At 45.0% G+C, this 21,833-nt stretch overlaps 1 protein-coding gene and 1 long non-coding RNA gene across 2 annotated transcripts in view; one reads left to right on the top strand and one right to left on the bottom strand.

The window, feature by feature from the left end:
* The window catches only part of sv2a (synaptic vesicle glycoprotein 2A), a 32,025-nt gene that overhangs the window by 632 nt on the left and 9,560 nt on the right, over positions 1–21,833 (top strand). The window contains exons 2-3 of the mRNA XM_062400168.1: positions 14,286–15,037; positions 21,022–21,202. Of these exons, the coding sequence (XP_062256152.1) occupies positions 14,431–15,037; positions 21,022–21,202 (788 nt within the window). The 5' untranslated portion in view covers positions 14,286–14,430. The remainder of the gene's footprint in view (positions 1–14,285; positions 15,038–21,021; positions 21,203–21,833) is intronic.
* On the bottom strand, positions 1,275–21,168 carry LOC133965558 (uncharacterized). Its single transcript, XR_009923878.1, has 3 exons — positions 21,036–21,168; positions 8,386–8,596; positions 1,275–1,675 (listed from the first exon to the last, which is right to left on the bottom strand). It is a non-coding gene; the product is annotated as an uncharacterized LOC133965558 (long non-coding RNA).

The raw sequence follows: 21,833 nt of genomic DNA, 5'->3' as shown, positions 1-21,833 counted from the left end.
GGTTTATGTGTTTGCTGATGGGTTCTGGCACCGGCGCCCTTGTCCCTCTCCAGCTCCAGCTCCGCCTTTTCCTCCCACTACACGGATCTTAATCTGTAGATGCGTCTTAACCTTATTAAATACAAGTCTTCCTCTCTGTGTGCGGTGACATTTGATTCGTTCGACACCAGGAGAATCTGGAACGTGCGGGTGCAGCCGGTGCGTCCCGTCGTGCGTCGTGCGCCACAATGACCTTGTAGAAACCCAGCGGGGAGAATATGACGGAGGAGGAGTGATGAGCAATTCTGTGGTGTTGCTGTGCGGTGGTTTTTCTGTCAGTGAGACTGAAAACCCCCTTTGTGTTGATTGTGTGATATTGTGTTCTTATATTTGATTTTGTAAGGTTTTAAACTGGTGGTGATTCAGCGGCAGGAAATGGATCCATGTCCAATTATGTCTTTTAGAGGTGATGCGATTTACAACTTTAAATGTGTGATGCTCCTGTGGCAGCCATCACTGCAGCTCAGTGTGTGTCTGTGTGTGTGTATGTGTGTGTGCTGCAGGACACTGTGCCCTCCTCTCGTGACAGTGTGTGATTTATAGTGTCTGATTGTACAAGTCAAAGCCTGATGCCCTCTCAGCCTCTTAATTAGTCTCTATTAGGCTGCAACAACAATATGGTGACGGCTCCAGTTCAATACAATCAAATGCTTCCCACTGAGAGTGCTGATTTTCTTCTTCGCTTTAAACTGGTGCTTGTGAGCAGATCCTGAATGAGACACTCAGAAATCACCAGTTCATCCCTCAGGAGGCGGGTTCTCCTGCTCTTGTGTTGGGGTAATGCAGCAATCAGTTTCTTCCTGTGTGTAGTTTAGAAGGAGGGAAAACCCACAACCTTCCCGACAATATTTTCTATTATTGACTTAATATGAAGAACATAATAGATATTGTTTACATCTTACCGAGAGTAGTCTGATTGTACCTCACATCAACATTATGTCCAGGTTGAGTAGTTACTAACTAACATATGTCCATGTCTTTGTAATGAGGTTAAGATAATTACAAATAAAGCAACTGAGGTTAGAACACTCCACATGTCTTAATTGTTATTGTTTATTCATTGTTTATGTCACATAAGCTCGAATGTCTCTGTGACAAACCTTCTCCTCCTGTTCTCTTCCAATCTGTGCAAGCGAGTCACTTCCTGTAGCGTCACATCTCATAGAGTGTAACTGAGATCAGCAATATTCGCCTCACATTTGTGTATTTGTGTTACCTAATGACCTTATTCGTACAATTGTCTTAATCCAGAATAGCTGTGTCCATGTTAGTGTATCTGTGGATCATGTATCTATGCTCTTTAAGGGCTGGATTTGGAAGATAATTTATTCGTCATGATTTTATTTCGTAAATGAGCCACCGCTCAGCACAACACAACAGTCACAGACACAGTGTGTTATTAAACATTTAGTGGCCTAGAGACTAAAAGTCCCTTTTTAAAGGAGTGTTCACACAGCTGAACCCTTCAACAGCAGGAGGAGGAGCGAGGGGAGCTGCTCTGTTTGGTGTTCTCATTTTCTGCCCGTTACTCCGGCTGATTGGACCGTGCTCCGGTCCGTCCACAGAGATTCGCCCCGTCACAAGTTACAACTCGCCTCTCTCTGCAGCTGGCAGCACCGGTGCTCGGGTGAAGGAGCTGAAATAAAGAAAAGAAACACTGAGATCCACTTCACCTCATCCAGGTGGCGTCTGGATCAGTGAGTGGCACAGATGTGATCAGAGATGCTTCATTTGTGCTGCTTCGTTTTTCTAGGAAGCTCCTTTTTATTATTTTGTAGCCTGTGATGCTGCAGGTGAAGATTCCTCTCAGCTGAGGATTTATGTGACGGAGCAAAGTGAAGGCCTTTCCCCCTCTCGTCTCCAGATCGGGGGAGGGGGGGGTCAAAGCAGCGATAACTCTCCATTAACAAGAGATGGTGCATTTAGGGCACGAGACATGTCTGACGTCGTCAAACAAATACATGTGGTTAGGAGAGAGAACTGCACTTTTCCTTCTTCTAATTAAAATACTTATAACATAACATCGATCAGGAATAATTAAGGTTTCATTTTAAACTTTCCTGATAATTTGTTCATTATTCTAGAGAAAATAAATTATCTGCGCTTCAATGTCTTAGCAAGGTTTCTGGAAAGGACTTTATGATGTGGTACATTTATATATAAAATGCAAATGGATTCAAAGTTGAGTTTAATTTACATTCTTTGACCTGAACCAACACACCTAATGTTCGAGAAACGCTCATATTTCGGTCTTATCTTTCTCTATAGTTGTACATTACAGGATCCAATACAATACTGCAAATATAGAGATTCAAATTGGGTTTAACTTAATTTTGCCACAGATTGTGTATAAAGATAAGACCACGTGTCATCTCTCTAAAAGTGAAGCCAAATCCTCGTGATTGAAACCGGGTGACTGGCTGCAATCATGAACTCCGCCTTCTCTGTGTTAGTAGATGGGACATGGGACAAATTCAAAAGTCTTTTGGGGGAGCAGTCATATCCTCCATTTTTAACAACAGGTCTATGCAATAGCCTATAGTTTCCCCTGTTAGTGTTTGTGCCCAGCTAAGCTAATTAGCTCCTTTCTTTGAAATGTGAAACCATTCCTTTAACGTGTCTTCTGACTCAGAGCATCGTCTTCCCTGCAATTAGTGGCTAATTACAAAAAACTCTTAATTAGACCCTTTCTAGTCGATTGTTATGGGGCCTGTAAAATAAAGCATCTCCTCTTCTCTGCAGCTCTGCTTTAAAATATAGTGTTCACTTCTTACTTTACACAGTAATGAGGTGACACACACAGACACACTCAGACAGACACACACACACACTCCAGCAGAAACACAAATGGCTCCGATGCCCAGGGAAGCCAGAGCAAAGCTGATTCAGAAAACCTTAAAAACCCATCACCCCCACTGTTCACAGGGAGACAAGAGCTGCGGCAGAGCATCTGCAAAGTGCCGAACACGAACACAATCTGTGTGGTGACTTTTTCCTGAAGAAGCTTTATAATCCGTCTCTATAATCCCTGCAGCAGTGGGAAGATTTCACTCCTGGAATCATTGTCAGGACTTCATTCGTTTTTTTCAAAATAATCCAAGTTGTTCCTTCACGTTCGTCCACAGTGAAATATCTCAACACCTCCTGGAAGGACTGGTGTCAGACATCCCTGGTCTCTACATGATGAACCCTCCAGATCTTAATTTACCACCACCAGCAGCTCAAATTCTTCACTGAGCCACTAACATATCTACAAGATGACATTGTGGTTCCGTTGCTTTGCTTTGCTTGTGTTGTTGTACTTATTTTTTCCAATCAAATCTCGTGGACCTCCTGCCTGACATGAAGAGGTGCTTATTATTATTTCCTGCGCTCCTCTTCAGGATTGTGTGTCACTGCTCGCGTGGCTAATTGGCACGGATGCCGGCTCAGTTGTGTGTCCACAGTAGGGAAGCTGTGATTGGTTTATGACGACACCAGGCTTCAGGCACGCTCATCATCACCTGGATGTCTATCCAAGGGTGAACTGTAATAGTTCTGTTTTCCCCTAACTTGTCTTTTGGAGCCATAATTGGTTATTAATGTAATTTTGTGGCAGTTCCTTGTGTTTAGTGCTAATCAGCAAATAGCATTGTGCTAATTTGTACTTTAACAAATTGTTCTTTAACCAATTAGCTCAAAGAACCACAGTGCAGGTTCTCGTTCTATTTCAAAACCGATCTAATGACTTTCCTGAGGAGCCAAGGAGGTTTTGTTTTACGCAGATTTCCACGAATGTTGGAGGAAGGATCATCGATTTCCCAGGAGACGATTCACTGATCTTGAAATTGTTAAATCTGGTGTAAATGGTTTTATTATCTGATGCTTGTGGCTGTCGAGGCTGTGATTGTGAATTTTGTCCAATGAATTTCAATGGCTTCAGCTCAGCTGCTCAATCACACCTTCTGTGTGAAACACATTATGCAGCGACTGCAGCTCCCGGCACAATTAACGTTGCACTGGCGTTGAATTCTAATGACTTGAACATTAAAACACGAGAGTAATGAGACATGAGGTGGGAACGGTTGTGCACACAGCTGTGTTGCAGTGTCTCTATCCCCCGTGCTGCAGGTTCTCTCAGCTGCCCTCAGCCTGACTCCTCTTCAGTCCATTTTGCAGCGTGCAAAGCCAAAATGGATGCAGAGAGCTGACGTCACTGTGTTTGACATGGTGTTGCCAGCCGCCCTGGTGCCACCAGGGTGACGGTGCACGCTGCGAGCCCCGAGCAGGGGAACAATGACGCGACTCGCGCTCGGCTGCAGATTCTCCCAACGGGGCCTCGTGCACGTGCAGCCGGGACAGAGCTATGACCCAGTGAGTCTATCAGCCAATCGTCAAGCCCTCCTCTCAGGCTGCTCATGCACTTGGCCTGTATGGGCCTCCAGCCATGAAGGAACATGCTGCAGCAGAATAAAACTGTCCCTCCTCGCTCGGCTGTGTGCAGATGTCACGCTGTGGTTGGCGCAGACGAGCAGGAAGTGGACGGTTTATTTTATCGCGTCAATACTTCACTGCTGAGGGACCGAGTCGACTCTGCCACCTCCGTCCTTGTGCAAAGAAAACAAGACATGAATAGTTGATGAATCCTTCACACACAACCTCAGCACGAGTCACCCTGAAGATCAGGCCAGAGTAGCGGAGAGAAAAAATATATGATGATGATGGAGGACGGTACAAATTCAGAAAAAGGCTTTGCTCAGGGCAGGATGGAGAGTTAGAGCCAGTGAATGATAAACGTGTGACTGTACAATGAAATAGTACAAAATGTTCCACCTCCCTCAGCTTAGTGGGCTTTTCAGTGACTTAACCAGCGAGGGGGGGCGTTTCTACACCACCTCCTCCAGAGAGCGTCTCTTATTTTGATAATGGATGATATTGATTTAATATTTGATGCCTCAGACGAGCAGAGAGCTTGAGTCAGTGAAAATCCTCCCAACGAGACATCATCAAGTTAGAACCCTGGAACATGAACCCTACACCAAATCCAATCCATCCAACAGTTAGAGTCACACAACCTCATGATGGTGGAAGAGGGATTCATCCTCTGGGGCCCCTGAATATCTGCATGTCTTCATTTCTAAAAATCACTCCAGTGGTTGTTGAGATATTTCACCAGGGATTTAAAACCCTATAAACAATAAGATTGAATTAACGAGTCACATATATAGTACGTTAAATCGACTTGTTTCCTGTTGCTCAGCAGTTTCCTCGTCCTCCTGTATCAGTTCATGTTTCATATAAAGACGATGAGCCGCCTCGTCTCCCTCTGCTGCTGCCGGATCTTAAACGAACATACGGCTGAATGTAATCTCCCTCTGTGGTCTGACTCCATCATGGCAGCGGACTCCGTGCGTTATTATGAGCGTGGGTGTCTGTTGACTGAGTCTTGTGCGGAGGTCGTCAAACAGAGCGGGTGCGTGGGCCGTGCTGACCCGACCCAGGATGCAACGCTCCTGCTTCACCCATGAGAGCAGACAAACGCTCCAACTGAGGCCGAGCAGGAAAACAAGCAGGTTTTTATTGACGTCTGTGGACTTCAGGAGTGTTTTATGTGCTTCTTGTTGGATTGTGAGTGGAGACAGATAAACAGGAATCTCTCCTGTTGGTTTCCAGTCGCGACTGTGAAGAGAAAAATGACTGTAGGACAAGAAGAAGCACATCAAACTGAACTAAAGGCCAGTTGTGAGACAGTTTTTGTAAAGAAGGTTGTGTTTTCTTCAGTGTAGTTTGCAGGATTATACGAAACTGGGTGGAAGGATGTGGAGTCGATGATATTATTGTATAAAGTTCTTCCCTGTCTTCAACATTGTGAGATGAAGGAAGCTGCTGCGACATCTTCGTTGATTTCCCTGAGAAACTGGAAATATATGAGTCGTGCAATTAGCTGCAGATCCAGATAAAAGTCCAGTTCTTGAGAGTTTTAATCTGGTTTCATGAGGGAACTGTGTTCACGCTCTCTGAGTTCTAGATTCATGTTTCTGTTTGTTCGTTAGCAGGATAAGTCAGAGATATGATGCAGCTCCATTGCTTTTGCTCTAGTTGACCTCAGACAGGACACATGACCAAGAACACATCTCTCACCATGATGATAGCAGTGCTTTGTGTTTCTAAGAAACTATAAGAATGTTCTACAATCACAAATCGACAGTGAGTCTCAAAAAAACTCACACGCTCACAAAATTAACATAAAAACTTACTTAATATTTAAAGACAGTGAATATTAGATAAATGTTGACGCCGATTGTGTTTTGTTTCAGTTTTTTCTGTGTCAAAATGGATTTGTTGTGTTTCGGGAATTAATTCATCATATTTGATTTCCCTGTTTTCTCTACACGTCTTCTTTCGGTTATCAGAGTCAGGGTTGTGCTGAGACTCAGAGACAGATCAGATCTGTCAGAGGAGGAAGTGCGTGCGTCACAGCGAGCTATCAACGATGTCAAGTGAAATGAATTCAGCGCTGCATGACATTAGCAGCCATCTGCAGCTAGGAGGATCCACGAGTGACCTCATCATTCCCACTTCACACACACACAGACACACACACACACACACACACACACACACACACACACTTTTTCTATTCTTTGATTCTCTGGGGCACACGTTCACGTTCCCTCTCACCAAACGCTCTCAGACACCCTCACATCTCGCAGCGTCTGTGCCGTTGACTGAGCATCGGGATTTAATTGAGCACGTAAACGAAAGTGGAGAAAAGACGAGAGCGTCGACACACAAACCTCCGTCACAGTTTGACTCCATCACGGCAGCAGACGGTGTGTTTTACCATCAGCGTGGGTGTTTGTTGACTGAGTCTTGTGGGGACGTTGTCAAACAGAGCGGGTGCGTGAGCCCTTCATACCCAGGAAGCGCAGAAATACTCTCAAACTGAGATCTTTCATTTGGATGATTTGGGGGATTCCTGCATTTATTTATATAAAATACAAATTGATGAAACATTCTTATAGATGTCAATCAATGTCCGTATAAATTTTACAAACTTAATCGTCTCAGCTTCTCCAGTGTGAAGATCTGCTGGTTTCATTGTGCTTCTATGTTTGTAACCTGATTATATTTATCTACAAACAGGTGAACCCATCACCTTGAATCTGCAAAACTTTAACAGACAATTTGTTTTCATCCTATTCTAGGCCATAATCATTTGTTTCGTAATGGGAGAGTGATAATTAATGCACAAGGTTGTGTTGGCATGTTGTGTATATACGGGCGGTTGTGCGAATGTGTGGTGGTGATGAAAGCTGAGGTTATATCTGGAGACAGGAGTGACTCATCCTGACGGTAAACGCCGGGCTGCTAATTGGATGCATCTTCAAATGAATGTGTTTAACTCTGTTTGATTCTGCGTTTATTTCTACAAACTGCTCCAGCTGTGGTCCGACCCGCCTGCGAGGGCACAGCACGAACTTCACCTGAGGAACATCTGTCCCGGGGCCACACCCAGAGAAGTGTGTGTGTGTGTGTCACCAGTAGAAAACGTCCTGAGTGATCGAGCTCTTCTGTAAACACATGAGCTCATAGTCACAATGTCGCCTTCTCGAACGGTAGTTCTGCACTTGTTGGTTTCTCAAGATTATATTTGACTGTCCCATCTTCCCTATATAAGTGGAATGGTGGAACAGTGGTTAGCCTCACTGTAAAAAGGTTCTGGGCTTGAACCCTGAACCTTTCCCTGTGGAGTTTGCATCTTCTCACCATGTGTTTTACTCCACGTACTCTGGCTTCTTCCCCCAAAACACCAAACTCTGTTTAGAATTCTGTATATTATAAACGTTTCCTTGCGGAATAGTGAAGATGAATTCCGGTTTTAAATGATTTTGGCTCTTTTCTAACTAATTAACAGTTTGGGCATCACTCTTAAAGTTCCTGGGCCAGATTCCTGCAGTTTGAGTCAAATCTCATGGAATAGACCCACTCGAGGTGCAGAGTAGGAATGAAGAGGCTCCATTCTCTGTACCATCAAAATTGTTATTAAGCTATTATTTTAAAATATAATCTAAATCTTGGTGTTTCTCATATTAAAGTTGATTTATTGCCGACACAAAGTTATTTTGGTGTTAGAGAACGGTACAGTACAGTGGACATATGACATAGTGATATTTTATTTGGGGGATTTATTGTTTGGATTTATTGTGTCTCTGGTCTTTAAGATGCTGAGACCACATCTTGGTGGAAAGAGATCATTACACAAAGTGGACGTGCGATTTTCCCTCCTGTGTCATGTGACTGCATCAGATAATAAACACATGACGTTTCACCCCGGTTGTGTTTTGGGAGGAGAGAGGACATTACCTGTGTGTAGCTCCTGCTGTCAGGAGAACAAATGGAGCTGTGAGTGTGCTGGGATTCCATCAAAGCCAGTTTATTCAGAGAGTGGTTTCTCCTCATCCATCTTCGCTGGGCCGGTAACCGACTCGTCCTTTTCGCTGCCAAAAAACTGTCCACCGCTGAACGGTTCTGGTGTTTTCCACTAAATGAAATGTCCCGCTGCTGTTATCCAGGCCTGAGGTGGAAGAGGAAATGTAGAGATAGTTCAGCAGATGCTCTTAACGTTTTCATGGTGCAGTAAAGATAGATGCTGACGGCCCTAAGCCCGAGTTATGAACCGAGGTTAATATTCTCCGGTGTGTGAAAGAACACGTCTTGTCCGAGTCCGACTAATGTGGTTACGACTCTGTTAGTGGCAGCTGGAAACCTGCACTGCTCCTCTGAGGTGGATCCTTGAGATGTGGACAGACTCTTCATCAAAGAGTCAGAATGTGTAGAAGATGAATGAGCTTCCAACTTAAAGAACAACCAGTGATAGAGTCGTACCTTCTCATTATTTAATCCACCACCACTGTGGGCTGGACTTCTCCCACTGATGCAACGTGTGACCAATCCTCTGCTTTCCTAGTTTGTTTAGTCTCTGTCTTCTTTATCGCTTCATCTGTTCGGTTCCCTGACGTTTCCTCACAGTGCTCCTTGTTCCCTCATGTTTCCTATTCATGGTTTTGTTTCGTTGGTCTCGTTTTTGAGTTTTGCTTGTTTGATACCATTGTTTCTACTACACTGTGTAGTCTGCTAATTGGATCTTGTTAAATTCTGTAAATCTGTGTGAATCTTCGGTAGTGTGAACTTAAAGGCAGCTGCAGGACATTGTAATTCATTTTGTTCCCACACATTTGCACCAGCTCTCTTTTGTTAGCATGCTTTTAGCCTGCCACATTGTGTGTTGCATTAGTGTCTGAGTGTGTGTTGTGTCTTCCCATCCCTCCGGCGTCTTCTCTGCTCACCAGAAGAAAATGGGATTACATAATTCAGTATTTTCATCAGCAGCATAAACAACCCGCCAGCCCCCCCCGTCGACTATTAATTTATTATCAATTCACACTTCATTACAGACGCCAGAGCAGTTTGGAAAAGACAATCTGAGCTCATCTTTTCTTATTACTCTACGGAAGCATCTGGTCTTCATTGGACCGGTTCCATTTAAAGACATTGTTCATATAACATGAAAGTATGAGAATATGTGATCTTGGTGATATTTGGCTGCACAGGTTCCCTGCATGTCAAGTGTTTGTTATTCAGAGGCACAGAGTCAACCCACAGCCCCTCCCCTCTCAGTAGCTGTGGGTTGTGAAAGGCCAATCAGACGGGGTTGGGCTGCTGCATTGCTTTCAGATTGGCTTCAAGAGTCTCCCGGTGTAAAGGTCGTGACCACGGTGACGAATGAGCATCGACCAATCGCCGGGCTCCACAGAGAGGGACAGAGATTTGATTGGGTCACTGTGCGGAGATGGATGTAGACAACGTGTTAGAGTCAGAGAGAGGAACACAGAGCAGGAGGAGCAGGTGGAGGAGGTGGAGCAGGAGGAGGAGGTGGAGGAGGTGGAGGAGGTGGAGGAGGTGGAGGAGGTGGAGCTGGAGCCTCACTGGACAAAATGACCTGAAACAAGAAACCACTCCAGGGAACTGGTCCCTGAGTGGAACTGAAGTGAGCAGCTCGGAGGAAGAGGCTCTGATGACAAAGCTCCAAATGTCTTTCACCACATTCGCTCGTGATGGCGCCTGTGACGGCATGAAGCTGTGGAAACAAAAGAGCTACACAACTAGTTTTTATAACATGACCACAAAATAAGGGATAATAGATTGGATAAGTGAAGATAATCAAATTATGTCAGATCTACAATGGTAGGAACGATGCAGCCTCCCTTGGGCCTGGAGCATTTGAATCCAAATCTAATCCAAAGCCTGAGGCACGTTTGTGAGGCTGAAAATAAAAACTCTCGTAAATAGCATTTAACAGGTTTATAGCAGTCACTTTGGTCGGAGCACTTAGAAACTCACTGAGGCTCTTATCACCAGTGAACAGAAGAAATTGATTTAGCTCCGGATGCTTGTTTCTGTGATTCAGCCTGAACTTTATTGAGTTTTTTTACCCCAACATGTTAAATGTTTAACTTGTCACATACTTTGATTTACGACTAAATACCTATCATTCTCGTTAACTTCTGTATTTATCGTATCGTGTTTTCCTGATCAGCAGAGACCCCCCAGCAGAATGTTCTCTGTTCTTCTTGGGTCTTAGTTTCAGCGAACACGTTCTTAGAAAGTCAGATGTCCCGGAGGAGAGGACCTTTGGGTCGTGTGATGTTGGCTCGGCAGTAAAGTGTGTGTCTGCCCGACGGCCCCGAGGCGACACAGGAAGCTTTCAGAGTTCCCCCCCTCTGCCTCCTCCTCTCTACCTGTGACTCCTGCTGTTGTCTCCCTGCTGTAATTAAATCTCGGTGCACTTTCGCGAACAGGTTTAGAAACATTTTAACGACCAGGAACAACGACAGTAAAAGTGTCAACAAGGTTACTCTGGCGGTTATCCAGTGTAATTTAACACCGCCTCTCCATTGTGACCAATATTAATTACATGGCTCATTGATCTATTGATTGGTGCAGAGTCAGGACAGTCTGATCACTTCCTCCACGTCCAGACAGCAAAGAACACAGAGCACATGTGGACACCACCATGTTAGACACGTTCAGGAAAGATTGAGTGGTTTGTCTCATGCGTTTTCATTTTAAACGGAAACAAGATTCGTTTGGGCAGCTTCTCTCCTTGAAAGAGTTTTAATGGATCCTCCCTGAGCCACACTGAAGACATTTAAAACACTAGTGGAATATAAAACAAGCAGAGAAGGAAAATGGGAAAAAGAAACGGAAGAAAATGAATGGAAAGTGGATGAAGAGCTGTAGTTTTTAATTGAACCAGTGGTTTGCAGGTTTGGCTCAACAACCTTTTGAGTTTTACACAAAATGTCAAACACATCTGTCCGTCATCATGTTTTTTTCAAGTATTTTCTCATTGGAAAAAACACTACATTTGACATTAAGCTGCAAAACAGGGTTCATCTACTTTGGATATATATTTCCAATAGACTGTGTGTGAAGAAAATCATATTGATCGCCCCCTGGTGGCTGGCTGCAGCACAGGTCACAAATCCTGTCTCCTTCGTCAGAAGATGGGATATGGACCAAACTAAAAATTCCAATATCTTTTTCCCAAAGATTGGTTCTGTCATTAGAGGTTGTTCTTCTCACACCATTTCTCAGAGTGTTCATGTTTCCGATGAGTTTGGATTTAATAAATTATTTGATGCTATTAAAAAGGAAATGAAATGTTGTAATTTACAGCAGAGACTGAGTCGTGATAGGTCTAAACCACAGCTCCACGTTGTCATCACTTCTGCACAGACGCCCAATGACATCATTGCCACAAAATGTCACTACGTGTACCCAGAGGAATTGAGCTTCATTTTTGTACAGTGGGAGGAACTGAATAAATATCTACATCTGCTTACACCTACATTTTTAACACTATATTTTGAATGTACAACAAATAGAGCAGTCTGTCAGACAGGGTTGCACGCTGCTGTTGTCTTTGTCAGTATTCTGCAGTGTATTCAGTCAGTGGGGGGGGGGGGGGGGTTGTGTGCTGCCGGCTCCTTCAGAATGAACATGTTCTCCTTCTCTCTTCCCTGCTGAGCTGCTGCTGCTCTCTTTACACAGACTGTGGGAAGCTCCGAGAATACTTGGCTACAGCTGCAGCTGCAGCCCCAGAGATTTGATTTCCAGAGGCACATCGTCTCTGCTTGGTCTCCTGAGCACATGCATGCTGGAGGTGTGTTGTTGTTGCAGACGAGGAGTAGACAATGGCTCCTGGTAGAGAGCCTGTAGAAGTTCTGGTTCAGAATTGGGAAAGTGGTTCCCTCTGCTTGTAAACCAGTCACAGTTCACGTCTGAAATGGATATTTCACAGCTTTGCGTGCATCTGCGCATCACTGCAGCTACAGGAGAAGTGTTTAATGAGCAGATGTTCAGTTCTTCTTTAAGGATTAAAGATAAGAATGTTTTCAGTATTAAGAAAAAGAAAAAGACAAAGATTTAACAATTTCTTCTTCATAACTTTTTGTCATGTGGCAACCAGTGAAATATGTCAACCCGTGGACTGTGGTATATTGGGTCAATACCAAAATCCATCTGTAGCATAAATATTGAAAACTATTATTCACCACCAGTATGTTTAAAATGTTCACTGAGTTGAACACTTAATATACCCTGGATGAATTTATGAGCTTCAGAGGTGCTGGATCGCAGATTTTACTACCATTGCATGAAGTCATGCTAGCTGTTTCCCTCTTTTTCCAGTCATTAAGCTAAGCTAAGCTAACTGTTTCCTGCGTATCTATCAAACAGAAACAAGAGTTGTTTCCTTGTCCTTTATAAAGAAAACAAACACGAGTATTTCCCCAAATAATAGAGTTCTCCTTAGGTGTATTTTTTGGAGTAAACTGCATTTTTCATCTCCAGGTGATTTGTAGTTTGAATCAACAATTGATAGCGTGTGAGTCGCTCACAGAAACTCATGACGTTCCCCTGCTGAGTTTGTTTTTCCCACTTGTTGTCCTCGCAGCCTTTTCCTCTGCGCAGCGTGTTCCCGTCAGTGAACCAGACACAGGCAGCATCACAGTGACGGAGGCGTCGGTGAAAAGAGCAGGTTTCCCGCTGATAGATTCATGATGGCCTCTTTTTGTTCGGATCAAGCTTTTTCTCCTCTCTCCTCCACTCGATGAGGATAATGAACAGACTGAAGGGATGTAGGAAATATAGTGAGGACATTAGGAATAGAGGTGGTGGAGATGAGAAAGAATGATGCAGAAATGGATGTAAAACATGTCTGTAGATCTATAGATATAGATAAACACAGATCTATAGATCAATACGCATAATACGAGAACAATGGCAGGATCTTTTAAAAGAACAGAAATGATTAATTTCATACTTTCCTAAAATGACTATTAAATTACTGTGTAGCTAACTATAGACTTCGTAATGAATATCAGACTCAACAGATTGTAATCCTCAAACTATCCTTATCAGTGTCTCTACCTTTCATATACAATGACCTCTATCCCTCCACATCGCAGCCCAGCTTGTGAATTACACGTTCACGTGTCGCGGCACGGTCCATTATATGTCGGCTCTGCGGTGCGCTGCTGTAAATGCCACACTACTCTGCCTTGTGCTCAGGAGAGAGATGTGAAGTGACTGTGCTTCAGTCGGTAGAGGCCACGGAGCTCCTGCACTCAGACGTGTGCTCCTTAAAGCTGCCGTGTCCTTTTTTTGCTTTACAGCCATTAGTGCTGAGCCAGATAATGTCAACGCCACGGGAATGTCAGCGGTCCTTGGTGGTGTTTCAGTTTTAAGTGCCTTGGTTTGTAGATTGTGTCAACAGATGCTTCCTCTTCACATGCATTAGAGTGCGGCGACGACTCACACAAGGGCTTTAATGGAAAACACAAAAGCAAAAGCCGTAACACAACCGCAAAAGCCACAACTAAAACTGCCATAACAACGATGCAATGGCAACATCATGGCTGAAGAAGCCACAACACAATGGCAAAAGAAACAGCACAACTGTAAAAACCGCACAATGGTAACATAAACACAATAGAAGTAAGTGACAACGTATGATGAGAATGAAATGGTCAGAGTTACTTTCTGTGGTCAAGTGAGCCGTTGTTTGTGGGTTAAAAAAGTATTTTGCAGTTGTGTTGTCACTTTTGCAGTTGTGTAAGTGTTTGTGTGAGACGTCTCGGCCTCAGTTTTAAAGTTTTGTTGTTTTGAATCCCTCTAACTCTCTCTCTCTCTCTCCTCAGGCTCAGACAGTGCAGTGGAGCAGGGAGCTGTCCGCGGTGCTGAATTCACCAGCTCACAGAAATCCCCGTCACACACTCATGTGCTTTGGCCGCTCCTGATCCTCCTGATTCAGCAGCAACTGACCGCCACCGCGACACATCCAAGATGGACGACGACGGGCGCTACAGAGATAGCCGCTCAGACTTCCTTCGCGGCGCCAAGGACATCGCCAAAGTGGCCAAGAAGCAGGTCGGCAAGAAGGTGGGGCGCGGCGTGGACAAAATGGGCGACGAGTACACGAAGCGCTCCTATAAGCGCTTCGAGGAGGAAGACGATGACGACTACGCGGGCGTGGCAGGCAACGATGATGGACATTACCGCAACGACAGCCGGGCCAATGACGAGGAAGGCCACAGTGACTCCACTGAAGGACACGACGAGGATGACGAGATCTACGAGGGCGAGTACCAGGGCATCCCGAGGGCCGAGTCGGGCAAGGCCGGCGGCTTGGACGGGCCGACGGTCGCCCAGGAGCAGCAGTTCAGGGATCGGTCGGCCTACGAGAGCGAGCGGAGGAAAGACCAGGAGGAGCTGGCCGAGCAGTACGAGACCATCCTGCAGGAGTGTGGCCACGGGAGGTTCCAGTGGACGCTCTACTTCGTCCTGGGGCTGGCTCTGATGGCAGATGGCGTGGAGATCTTCGTGGTCGGCTTCGTGCTGCCCAGTGCTCAGGTAGACATGTGTCTATCTGAGCCGAACAAGGGCATGCTGGGTAAGATCTCCAGACATTACTCCCTTGCATCCAGCTACAGCAAACAACACCATAAAAACTCACTCATCTGCTGCTTTCTGTGCGTTCTCTCTGTTTATTTTCATCCCAGTGGCTCCAGTGGGCTTTTATTGCTCCCCTTTGCATTTAATCTCTGTCTCATCTCGGCTGTTACCTTCGCAGCTTACTCAGCAGTAATTGCCTTTCTTCAGCCTATTTGGCCGAGGAGCTACAGCCGTTTAAGATTCAACTGCCCGTGCAGCCGCTGAGCAGCAGCAGTGTTTTGAATCAAACCAACTCCAGCCAATCCGAACACAATGTTCTCCGATTCAATTCAGGTGTTTGCTCTCTGGCCTGTTTGTGTGTCTGGGTGCTGACGGGATTGTGAGTTCTTTCAAAATGTTGGAGCAAGGGGGTAAGATGACGGGGTTTAATTCATGTAAAGAACGTACATATATGTTATAAGCCAACATGTCAGGAGCTACGCAGGGAAACTCTTCTCCACAGAGAGACACAGAGACGTTGTTTGTGTTTTTCCAGTGGATAAACTGCTGTGTGCTGTCACACTGAGATATTCCATTAAGAGGACGTTAGAGTTTCCAGTTGAAAATAGACATCAAGCATTGATGTGAATCGTTTCCCAGCATGCAAAGCTTGTACCCATTCTCTGCGGGTTGCTGAAAGCTGTTTCGGAGAATGTAGCAGATGCCGTGTATCTCACTATCTGACTGAATGTCTTTTTGTGAAATCCACACAACCTAAAAACAAGTTGATATAATACAGATCTCCAAATTCTATGATTTAAATGTACAAGCTGCTTTCAGACATGAGCTGAATAGGAAGAGCAGAACGTCTTAGTTCTGTTCGGCCAACACAGGATGTGGCTGCTGAGTTGAGACCCAGCTTGGGTTTCTGCTGCTGCCACATGAACTTCATGTGGTGCCGTAGGAAAGGAAAAGGACTGAGAGGAGAAAAGCAATTTTGTTTTCATAAATATTTCATGAGGTCGAAATAAACTGGTCACTGCAGCTGCCAGATAAATGTATAAATATGTTTGGAACAAGAACTCCAGTATTTCCCTCTAGGATCCAAAAGTAGTAAAAGTAAAAAGTGTTAGAGATACTTTAAGTAAAGTATAAGTACCTCAGTAGACCCCCCCCCCCCTTTCTGACTGGGTTTGTGTCATGCCAGGGGGGAGCCAGTAGGGAGACACGACCAGCCTCGGTTCCCTCCCCCCTCTCCCTGTTACGCAACACGCCTGACTCATGCTAGTGAGCCTCTTCTGCTCGTGCCTCTCTGCATCCCATGGTTCCTAGTATCCTCTTCCCCACCCCCACCCCCACACTCAGCCTTTTCATTCTCTACACTCAGAACAGAGCTTCCTCCTGCTTTGCTCGCGTGTGTCGGCCACTTTAGCTTGACGCATTGTGGCAGGATCATCAAGTGTGTGTGTTTGTGTTTTTTGTATGCATGATATTCTGACATATTCTTCTCATATTCAGATTCATTATTTGAATTTGTGTCATCACTTGGAAATGTTTCCATGTTCTAATGTTCAGAAAACACTCCTCAGAATGTCCATTGCTGCAGCTCCTCTTTCAGCCTCTGTCTGAAACACTTTAATGCCGCCATGCTGATGAAGTCAAGTCTACTGTGATTGGTCAGCCACTCCTCTCTGTTGTGGTTGGTCACGGGACGTAACAGACTCGCAGCTTTAGTCGCAAATGGAAAAAAAGCATTAAATATCTCATCGTCCAGAAACACGAGCATCTTAAACAAGTAGAGGAAACATACAGCACATTAACCAGAGTGAGGATTTGAAATGACAGCACTGATGCTTGTGGTGAAGTGTTTTTGCACAATAACCTCCAGCAGAAGCTTTCAGGCAGCAGAGCAGCACAGACGGGCTGTCGTTGATTTGTCCTTGATGAAGATGAAACGGGTTTGTCACATGCAGCAGCTTCACAGGAAGTGGATTTCTGTCGGAAAGGTGCTGGATAAGCAAGTAGCTTGAATGTCAAGGAGATAAGATTCGGGGTATTTAGTATATTTCCAGCCCTGCTTCAGTTAAATACACAGTTTTCAAGAGGAGTTAGAAACTACACAACCTCTGATCATCATGGCTACGTGACCTTTAACCTGTATTTATTGAGAAGCTAGTGCACGATTCTTCCCCGAGGCTGTAGGGAACCTTTGTCTTTCATGATGCCTCTTTGGCCTTTTAACGAACACAACATCAGGCGCTGAGATGAAGGATGAAGGGTGAGGAGAGAACGGGGGGGGGAGGCCCGACTCCCGAGGGAGATGCTGGCAGACAACACAGGCTGCAGCCGGTTTGATACAACTACCTATTTATAGCAAAGGAATTTGTTACACATCATTCGTACTCCACCACAGTGTGAATATTCAGCGATCATCTGGAAATGATATCAGCCAATGAGCTGCAGTGAACGATGAATCCCTGTTATATTGTTAAATGTAAAATAATAACTCCATCTATCGCTTATCCTTTAGAAGAGCAGTAGCTTCAGTCTCAAGGGGTCACTCCATCAAAACAATATCAATAGATTTTAAAGTTTTATAGTGAAGATGGATTGGATTGGTTCATGTGGATGCAGGTAATGTTTCAAACAAGCAGCTCAATTCAAGAGTGATTTCCACCAATCAGAGCTGTGTTATTGTGCTGAAGGTCGTCTATTGGCTGTGGAGACTTTCAAAACAATTATCGTTCCTCTGTCGTGCTGAGAGGCGACGGTGCTCTAAGTAGTGAGCAGTGGGAAGTGTGTGTGTGTGTGTGTGTGTGTGCGTGTGTGTCTGAATTCAGCTGATGAGAAACCGCGTTCTCCTCCAGTGCTGACGAGCCTCGGCCCCCGGCTCAGAAAGCCCAGTGTACTCTGGCAGAAAAGGGAAAAACTGGCTATTAATAGTGGCCCCTGCCCTGCCCCCTCCTTCACACACACACACACACACACACACACACACACACACACACACACACACTAGAGGGACACAATCTTTTTTCCCCTCTCTGTGTTCAACAACACATGCACCACACACATACACTACCCTGGAGCCTTTGGGAGTTCTGTCATGGTGCACCGTCGTCCAATCCCCTTCCTCCTCTTTCCTTTTTTGTGCTCTCTCTCTCTCTCTCTCTCTCTCTCTCTCTCTCTCTCTCTCTCTCTCCACCCTCCTCCTCCATTTTCTCTCCAGAGAGACGAGATGCCCAGCTGTCAGCAGACTCCTGCTTCTCCTCCCTTTCCTTAAACCTGTCGTCCTGCTCGTCTGTCATTTATAAATCTCATATTGAGTCTGTCTGCAAGAAGAAGAATGGAACATGCACAGCACCTTATTATGATGATGCAAAATACAATATTTTACTCAGTGTAAGTCGGCGCAAATAAATATTAGACTTAAGATCTTGAACCTGATAAAAAAACTCATAAAAAAACACATTGGAATAACATTAAGATTGAGCAAAATGCAATATGAAAATGATTTAACTGTACAAAATGTACAAGCTGAGTTTCTGTAAGAAAATATCCAGATAAATAAATCTGAAATTAGCAGAATCATTGTCTCCAGAATGTGTGTCACCATCAAACCTCGGATTCTCTAAGCTGCTGATTTCATCACATTGAAAACAGGAAAAAGTGAGATGTGACATAAACTGGTTTGAAGCTGGTTTTCAAGCTGATGCAGTGGTGGTAACCTTCCTTGAATGTCAAATGGGATTTGCCTGCCCTCACCACAGCATCGAGACAGTTTTTACTCCTTTTCTCTCTTTCCCCGAATATGAAGTGTATGTTTTAAAGATAATAAAACGCACTGAGATCCGATTAGATCACAATCCGAGGTGACAGACATCCTCTTGCACACGACAGCTTTATAATGAACCAACAATCATTGTTTCCCATAAATCCACAAGTACCTGCTGTGGCTTGAAATGATGAGAGCGGAGAGAGTGAACCTAAAAAATGCTGTGGACTGTAAAAGTTTAAACTTTCCCTCTGGTTCAGACTGAGCCGATACAGACATGTTACAGAACCTTTACACTGGATCGATGGGCACGTAGTGGTCTCAGCTGGGTCCATTATGTTAGACAGCTTCACACGTTTCTGTCAATGTCAGAAAACTGCTTCAGCTTTAAATTTGAAGAGACGCCTTCTTGTGACAAATCCTGGTCACCAAGCTTGTCTGTCCACGGAGAAGCTGCTGCAATGCGGCGTCAGGCTATTGAACCCAGTTATCATCTCTGCCTCATTGTTACAGCTCTTATTGTCAGAGGGAGAAGCTCCCAGCTGTGTCTGTGCCGTGCCAGAGACACACACACACACACACACACACAGAATCAAAAGCATATTGGCACCATATGCACACAAGAATCCTCGGCCGTCAATCTAACAATGAAAGTGAAAGTCACCTTCTTCCCCAATTCAGCACTGCAGAGTTTACACAGTATGATCAACAGAGGGAATGAGACACAAACACACACACACACACACACACACACACACACATACACACACACACACACACACACAATCAAAACACACACCCCGCGATGTTATTCATCTCACAGATAAGGAATTTGCTTTTCACACTATTCCATCAATCCTCACAGCGAGCCTCGTCTTTATCTCCCTCATCAATACAGCTGATGAGCTAAGTGTGTGTCCGACCGACTGGTTCCAGCAGTGTGTCTCCTGCACTGTGTGATGAACGACTGTTTACAGCCTGTGTGGGCTTCCTCCTCTGTTTCCCTGCACCACCGACTCCACTGGGATTAATCTGTTGGACTTTTAGGGCTTTTTATCCATAATTGCTTCAGATGGTGTCTCTTCAAATGATTTAACAGTATTTACTCATCCGCTGTGAAAAAGGGGGGGGCGTTGTGTTGATGGTCTGATCCGAGTGGAGCAGGTGGAGCAGGTGGAGCAGGGTTCATGGGACACGCTGGGTGGCAACACGATTTAAACGAAGAGGTCAAGCCGAGCCACCGGCCCCTGTCCTCCCTATTCCTCCGGAGAGATCTCACCAGTAACTGTGTCTCTGCCGACTCGGGCGGAGTGAAGCCTGTTGACAGGATGTCAATACGGCTGTGTGTGTGTGTGTGTGTGTGTGTGTGTGTGTGTGTGTGTGTGTGTGTGTGTGTGTGTGTGTGTGTGTGTGTGTGTGTGTGTGTGTGTGTGTGTGTGTGTGTGTGTGTGTGTGTGTGTGTGTGTGTGTGTGTGTGTGTGTGTGTGTGTGTGTGTGTGTGTGTGTGTGTGTGTGTGTGTGCGTGTGCGCGTGTGTGAGCACTGTCTCTGTGGCAGAGTAGGAGAAACAGGCCAATTGAAAAAGCTCACAGGGTGTGAGTCATGTTGGCGCCTTGAATCTCAAGAGGGGACAGAAGTGGTTGGGGGGGGTGGGGCTTAAAGATATTAAAGATACGGGAGCTAAAACCAAGTGTTTCAGACAGAGGCTGAAAAGAGGAGCAGCAGCCATGGACAGAAAGTTCTGCGTGTGACCCTTTTCAAGTAATAACCCAAATGAACATCATGCACCTTAATATGAACAGAATGTTTCTTTTGAATCGCTTATAAAATCTAACAGTAGGTTTTCTGTTTTATTCTTTAATTGAACACAAGAGAAACCCAAATGGTTTCTCTTGTGTTTTTCCACATGCGAAGCACCGTATGAAAAGATCTGCACAGAAAAGAACCTTCTCTGAACCGTGGTTTACAGTTTCGATCCTGATGTTATACTGTGTTCCTCTTGTTTTTGTGTGTTTTATGCAAAATCCTGGTCTAATCCAGTAAAGCTGCCAAATGAGCTAATTCACTGGGCACTGGACGTCTAATGAAAATGGAAATGAGGACTGGAAGTAATATCAATGAGTTTTCTGATAACTTATTATCCTGCCCTCTGTCTTTCTTCCCCTCCTCATTATCCTCATCATAAACACCAACCCTCCCCCCCTCTCTCTCCCTCCCTCCTCCCTCCAGGTCTGATTGTTTACCTGGGGATGATGGTCGGGGCTTTCGTGTGGGGAGGCCTCGCCGACCGGATCGGCCGACGGCAGACGCTCCTCATCTCCCTCTCCATCAACAGCGTGTTTGCCTTCTTCTCGTCCTTCGTCCAGGGCTACACCTCCTTCCTCTTCTGCCGTCTGCTCTCCGGTGTGGGGTAAGGAGGCCGATGAGTCAGAGACAGACGCAGCAGCAGCAGCAGCAGCTTGACAAGCATGGCAGAGGACAGATACTGATTTGGTGCATGTGTAGAGCTCAACAGCAATGTCAAGGAGAAGAACTACACTACCCATAATCCTCAGGTGTAACAGCGATCACCCCTGGGCTTCCCTAAAGTGAAGCCTAAGCGTCTCAACTGCCATCTGGTGGCTGGTTGCAGTACAGGTCCTAAACCCCACATGTCCCCCCCCCCATGGTAGGGACATGGAACAAACTAAAAAGTCAAAGTATACTTCAAATAGAATAATGTCAAGCTTCAAATGCTTAAGATGGCAGCATTCGTATCTTGGATATTTTTGCTTGAATTTGGGATAATGTGAGGAAGTGAAGACACAGCGTCCATCTTTATAAACAGGTCTATGGTGTCACCTTCAGAAAAGAGAGTTGACCTTCCACGATTTGAAAATAACACCGACAGTCTTTGGTGAAATACTCACCGCGTCTTATCCATAGTGGAAGTGAACTTTAGACTTTTCCAAACGAGTTTTAACAATCACTGCTCCTGTATCAGTGCAGGGGTTTGAATCTGAACAGGTTCCCGTCAGATTGTGACCAGTTGTAATGGAACA

This window comes from Platichthys flesus, chromosome 11 (assembly GCF_949316205.1).
Source record: "Platichthys flesus chromosome 11, fPlaFle2.1, whole genome shotgun sequence".
NCBI classification, from domain to species: Eukaryota; Metazoa; Chordata; class Actinopteri; order Pleuronectiformes; family Pleuronectidae; genus Platichthys; species Platichthys flesus.
The sequence above is the reverse complement of the archived record's forward strand: the minus strand, read 5'-3'. Positions and strand labels throughout refer to the sequence as shown.